The sequence below is a fragment of the Acomys russatus genome, chromosome 29, assembly GCF_903995435.1.
Source record: "Acomys russatus chromosome 29, mAcoRus1.1, whole genome shotgun sequence".
Classification (NCBI taxonomy): Eukaryota; Metazoa; Chordata; class Mammalia; order Rodentia; family Muridae; genus Acomys; species Acomys russatus.
Window position 1 is genome coordinate 41,299,932 of NC_067165.1, and position 6,000 is coordinate 41,305,931.

Here is a 6,000-nt window from a genome sequence, read left to right on the forward strand (position 1 = left end):
CAGGTAACTCACCTAGTTATCCTTGGAGGTCAGAATTGAGCATCAGTAAGGCTGCCTAAAAAGGGGGGCTTCTCTTCAGAGAGGTGGAACCCTATAAACTGATCAACTCATCAGTTGACAACTCCAGCTGCTGAGAACCCCATTTCCTCCCATGTATTTATGTACTTTTTTTTTTTTTTTGAGACAGGGTCTTGTTTTGTTTTGTTGAGATGGGGTAATATGTTGTTCAGTCTGGCCTGGAGCTCACTATACAGTCAAGGATGACTTTAATCCTAGCACTCGGGACGCAGAGGCAGGTGGATTGCCGTGAGTTCGAGGCCAGCCTGGTCTACAAAGCGAGTTCAGGACAGCCAAGGCTACACAGGGAGACCCTGTCTCAAAAGATACAAACAAGACAACAAAACAAAACAAAAAGATGACCTTTAATTTCCAATCCTCCCGCTTCCACCTCCCAAGTGCTAGGATTACAGGTACGCACCAGCATGCCAGTTTCAGTAGTTCTGGTGCTCAAACCCTGGGATTCATACATACTAGGTGAGCGTACTGCCAAATGCACTGTGTTCCTTAGCCCCAGAGGCAGGCTCTGATGTAGCTCAGACTGGCACTGGACTATGCATCTGAGGACAGCTTGTACTTCTGATTGCCCAGCCTCTGCCTCCCAAGTAGTGAGATTATAAGCAATGCCTAGCGTATAATTTACCTCCTGAGTTCTCAAGGCAGAAACTCTAGGGGGTTGTGTCTTACTGGACTGTGTAGTCTCGTTTTTTTAACCAATATATGTTATTACAACTTAGTAACCGAGCATACGTCACTTATAACCTGACTAACCAAAACAATAGGAAAAGAGAATTAAAGAACACAATAACAAAACCGTAAGGATATCAGTTCCAAGGAGCAATTCTCCTGGCGTAATCAGCAGGATTTCTTCTGCTGGAACCTGGAGTAACCAGAACCCGGAACCTCAGCAGGAGCCGGATTCCCGAAGCCTTCCCTTGAGTGGTTCTCTCTAGGAGTGTCTCAAAGTGGAGCAATGAACAGCCAAAACTATTCCAAGTCTCCAAAAGGCCCCACCTCCAGTTTTGGTCTCATTTATATATCTCCTCCCAGAGTCTGTTCACGGGATCTTTTCAGCTGGCAACAGTCAAGCTCCTGCACGAGGTGGTTGGTCTTCTAGTGGATTAACCTCACCTGTTCTCTCACAAGACTGTTCCGATCCCGCACTTGGTATCATAAAAAACAGGTTTATTTCTCCTTCGGGGCTGTTTTGTTTTTCAGTGCTAGAGAGTGACCCAGGGCCTCTGCTCACTTAAACACTTGATCACTGAGCCATGCCCACAAGCCATGGCTTCTTATGATGCAGCAGTTCTTTCTTTCTTTCTTTCTTTCTTCCTCCTTTCTCTTTCTTTCTTTTTTGACAAAGTTTCACTGTGTAGCCTTGTCTGGCCTTATACTCACAGAAATCTTCCTGCCTCGCTGGGCGTGGTAGCACACACCTTTGATCCTAGCACTCGGGAGGCAGAGGCAGGCGGATCACTGTGAGTTTGAGGCCAGCCTGGTCTACAAAGTGAGTCTAGGACAACCAAAGCTACATAGAGAAACCCTGTCTCGAAAAACAAAACAAACAAACAAAAGAAATCCACCTGCCTCTGCCTCCCCAGTGCTGGGATTACGGGCTTGTGCTGTCAAGGCAGGCACTGGGCAGCCATTTCTCAGTAGATGTTCCTTGTAGGCATCTGCACTCTTGGGACACCACGTCCCTGCCCAAAACTTAACATTCTGTGTCTTCTGAGATCCTAGCTCTCCATTTAGCTGATCTTCACCTGCCCTGTGCCCTTGATGTCTGTACTGGAGTCCTGGCTGAAGGGCAGAGCCAGCAGTGGTTCCCACACAGACAAGTGGCCAAGCCCTTCTGATGCCCTTCTCATTTCCTACTGACCAGAGAAGGTGGGGGCTGCTCCTGAAGAATAGAGCCCCGCCCCGAGCTCTACCAGGCTCCACCCTCTCCTGTGTGCCTCTTGTCCTTTCTGGAGCAGAGTAGGGGCCTCCAGGCTGGCCAGGCTGGCCCCTGCATGTGACAGTTTCCTCTTGCAACTTGAAATGGGGAGGGAAGTGAGAACACAGATCATTTCCTGCCCGGAGATGCGAGAGGAGACTGAAAATAAACGGGGAGGCAAGCTTGGCTCTGAAGAGCGGCCCAGCTGGTCCAGGTTCTCCAAGTTGCCAGACTCTCTGCCCTGCCCTGTCCTGGCTTAGCTGTGTGAGGCAGACATTCAGCTCCCTGGGTCACAGAGTCATAGGGGAGGGGGAGGGGGGTCCCTTAATAAGATGAGCTGTTGAAGCTTGGCACTCAGGGATGCTAGGTGTGTGGTTATTCCCTTACAGGGCCTCAGTGCCCTAGACGCAGGGCCAGGCTCAAACCGACACCTCACATTGGCCACACTTCATTTTACAGATTTGATTGTGATGTGAAACTGAGCATCCTTCCTGCCATGACAACCGTTCGTTACACAGGAATGTCAGAGCCATGGCTGGCTCCATCCCTTCCCCTGCCCCTTCTGTGGGCAAGCCTGCATGCTAGGGATCTTGCACTGTGGAGGGGGGCGGGTGATGGCAGCAATAAGCTGAGAAACAGGCAGGATGACATCAGAGGATGGAGGTATGACTTCAGAGGGTGGAGGTATGACATCAGAGGATGGAGGTTGGGAAGAACCGTGGAAACCAGACAGCAGTCAATAGCTAGGATGGGCTCAGGGCTATTTACAAAATGGCTGGTTGTGAGTGTCATTCTGAATGTGACTCTGAGTAAAGACTTGAAGGTGAGGGAACTGCTTTCCCAGATACAAGGACCAGCTAAGACCTGGGGTTAGAGGAGAGTGGTGTGGCTGGAAGAGTGAGCAAGGGAAAGAATGGGACTGAGGTCAGAACTGAGCCAGGGCTCACTCACCCTGACAGGATATTGTAAGGAAGGGTTGAAATGGAGCCACCAAGAGCTTTGAGTAGAGAGGGCTTGCCAAACCTGCCGCAGACCTTCTGAGGACCTGCCGCCTGTGTTGGGGATGGCCTGTAGTGGGGATGGTCTGTGTTGGGGATGCCGTGTGTTGGGGATGGTGTGTGTTGGAGATGGCCTGTGTTGGGGATGGTCTGTGTTGGGGATGGCCTGTGTTGGGGATGGTCTGTGTTGGGGATGGCGTGTGTTGGGGATGGCGTGTTTTAGGGATGGTGTGTGTTGGAGATGGCCTGTGTTGGGGATGGCCTGTGTTGGGGATGGTCTGTGTTGGGGATGGTCTGTGTTGGGGATGGCCTGTGTTGGGGATGGTGTGTGTTGGGGATGGTGTGTGTTGGGGATGGCCTGTGTTGGGGATGGCCTGTGTTGGGGATGGTCTATGTTGGGGATGGCCTGTGTTGGGGATGGTGTGTGTTCGGGATGGCGTGTGTTGGGGATGACCTATGGTGGGAAGGAAGGAGACCAATTAAACACGGTGATTATGCTTGGCCCATGCCATGGTGTGTGTGTGTGGAGGAGGGGGTCAGTGTCCAGATTTTAGGTCTGGTTTGAAGGTGGGGCCCCTAGGACTTCTCTGTAGGTGAGGTGTGGCTGGGAAAGAGAGGACTAAAAAATGATGCCCAAGTCACACGGGTGACAGGAAGGATGAAGTGTCATTCAGCTGAGATGAATGTGCAGTGGACCTGAGGGCTAAGAAAACTTGTTTATCCTGTGCAGGGCTTTACGGCATCTCTGAGACAGCCCTGTGGAGACGTGGAATAGGCAGGGCCTATGACGTGGGAGTTGGAGGTTGGAGAGAACCCCACCCCCGCCCCACCCCTGCCCCCTGGTCCAATAGGCTCCAGTCCTCCTCAGTGTCCAAGTGGAAAAGGCAACAGTGGCCCTCTCTTGCCTTTCCTGGCTGCTGTTGGGCATATGGCCATGCACGGCTAGTTGTGGTAAGAGGCCCATCTGGCTCATGTCTTTGCTTCCTGTCCTCCACACAGCACCAGGCGCTCTCGGAATACCGGCCCATCTGCGAGGGGCGCCAGCTGCAGCGAGGCTCCTTCACCTCCATGGCTGATAAGAAGCTGATCCTCATCCCATTCATATTCATCTGTCTCCGAGTCTGGAGCACCGTGCGCTTCGTGCTGACCCTCTGTGGCTCCCCAGCTGTGCAGGCACCTGTGCTGGTTGTTCTGCACGTACGTCTGTCTGTCTGTCTGTCCCCGTGGGCCCTGCAGTTGGCATGGCCAGATCCTTTCCCTACAGATGCGCCTCAGGTCCCAGTGTGTTAGTCAGGGTGGGCCTGGAGGAAGCAGGGCATCTCACTGTCCTTTCTCCCCCATCCCGAAGCAGTGTGGCGTGGAGTGGCCACTTCTTCTCAGCAACCTGGCAGAGTTGACTGGTCCTGACTCCTTGTCACGGCAGAAGGCCAAAATGCAGGTCTCGGGTAGGTGGCCAGTTCAGGCCTGTCCAGATCTCTGCTTAAGGCCACTGGTCTGAGCCCGTCCCATGACAGTTTAAGGGCAGGGACAGGAAAGGTCATGGGATTCATAGCAGGCCACTGAGTCCCCGAGATTGTGTTTCTGAGACACCCCCAGCCCTGTGTTTATGCTTCTCCCACATTCCCCACAGGGCATTGGGAACACCTTCCAGGGAGGGGCCAACTGCATCATGTTCGTCCTCTGCACCCGCGCAGTCCGCACAAGGCTCCTCTCTCTCTGCTGTTGCCGCTGCAATCCTCCGTCCTCCACCCAGAGCCCTCTTGGGGCTCCTACTCCACACAAGATGGGAGAATCTCAGGAATCCAGAAGGACCGCAGAAGTGCCCAGCACCTGAGTGGCTGCTTTCCCTCATTGTTCTGCCTTCCTGGTTCCTGCTGCAGGGTACGGGGACCAGGCATCCTGGAAGCCTCCGCTGGTGAAGCTTGGACCCCGTGAAGGAACAGCCATCAGCGCAGCCTCTTCTACCTCCCAGACTCTCAGACTCTCAGGCGGGTGGTGCATTCCTTGCACACCCATGTCCTGGTTCAGTGGGGTTTGTTTGTGTAAGCACAAAGACGTGAGATTCAGCCACGCAAGGTCTTGCCAGGGCACTGCTTCTCAGTGTCCTGGGGGCCACCAGCGCTGTTTACAATTTGAGGGACCCCATTACCTGTGGGCCCATCCCAGGCAGGACTGAATGACACATCATGGATCCCAGACGTCGCAGTATGGAGTCCAGGTTTGCCCAGGGCGTTGAGATTCCCTAGAGAGCCTGGCATAGTCAGCATCACTGGTCAGCAGAGGCTAAGAGTCCCAAGTCTCCTGAAGTCACAGGAGACTACCATCACTGATCAAGACCAGCCAGGTGCACACTCTTAGGGATCTCACGGACTCTCCGCGTGGGTCCTCAGCCCTCGGTATTTATTACATTTGCATTTCAGCACAGGCCAGAGTCCAGAGTCCTGCCCATTGGTGAATCATATCACACTCAGGTCCCCTCCGAGTACCAGGACAGAAGGCAGCTCAGCTCCAGGCCCTATGGACAATATAATATCTCACCTGCTGTTCTCACAAAACCCCTGTCCTCATGTACAGGGGTGAGTTGGGAAGGGGCCTGTCTTTGCACTTTGTCTAGATATTTTTGTAGGAAAGGTGATGAGAGAATTAGGGAACGGCCCAAATTCTGATTCCTCCCCGGAGGTAAATGTTTTGAGAATCAACTTTGGGCTGGGATGTAGCTCAGTGTAGTTTCTAGCTTGGTCTTAGCACCAAAAATACTTAAAATTATTTGGGGGTTATAGAAACAGGATTTTATTTAATTTTTTGAGACAGAGTCTCATTATGTGGACATTCTGTCCTGGAACTTGCTATGTAGATCGGGCTGTCCTCTAACTCACAGAGATCCACTTGCCTCTGCCTCTCCTGATAATTACATTAAAAAGAAAAACGGTTTGGTTTGGTTTGGTTTGTGTTTTCTGTTCTCGGGCCTTGTGCCTGTTAGGCAACTACTCTGCCACTAATTTCTATTCC

The 6,000-nt window shown here is 52.3% G+C and overlaps 1 protein-coding gene across 1 annotated transcript in view; it reads left to right on the top strand.

Moving 5' to 3' along the window:
* Gpr157 (G protein-coupled receptor 157) overlaps positions 1–5,642 on the top strand; it is a 17,655-nt gene extending 12,013 nt beyond the window's left edge. Inside the window, exons 3-4 of the mRNA XM_051172171.1 lie at positions 3,991–4,188; positions 4,622–5,642. Coding sequence (XP_051028128.1) covers positions 3,991–4,188; positions 4,622–4,825 — 402 coding nt within the window. The 3' untranslated portion in view covers positions 4,826–5,642. The remainder of the gene's footprint in view (positions 1–3,990; positions 4,189–4,621) is intronic.
* Positions 5,643–6,000: the final 358 nt, after the last annotated feature.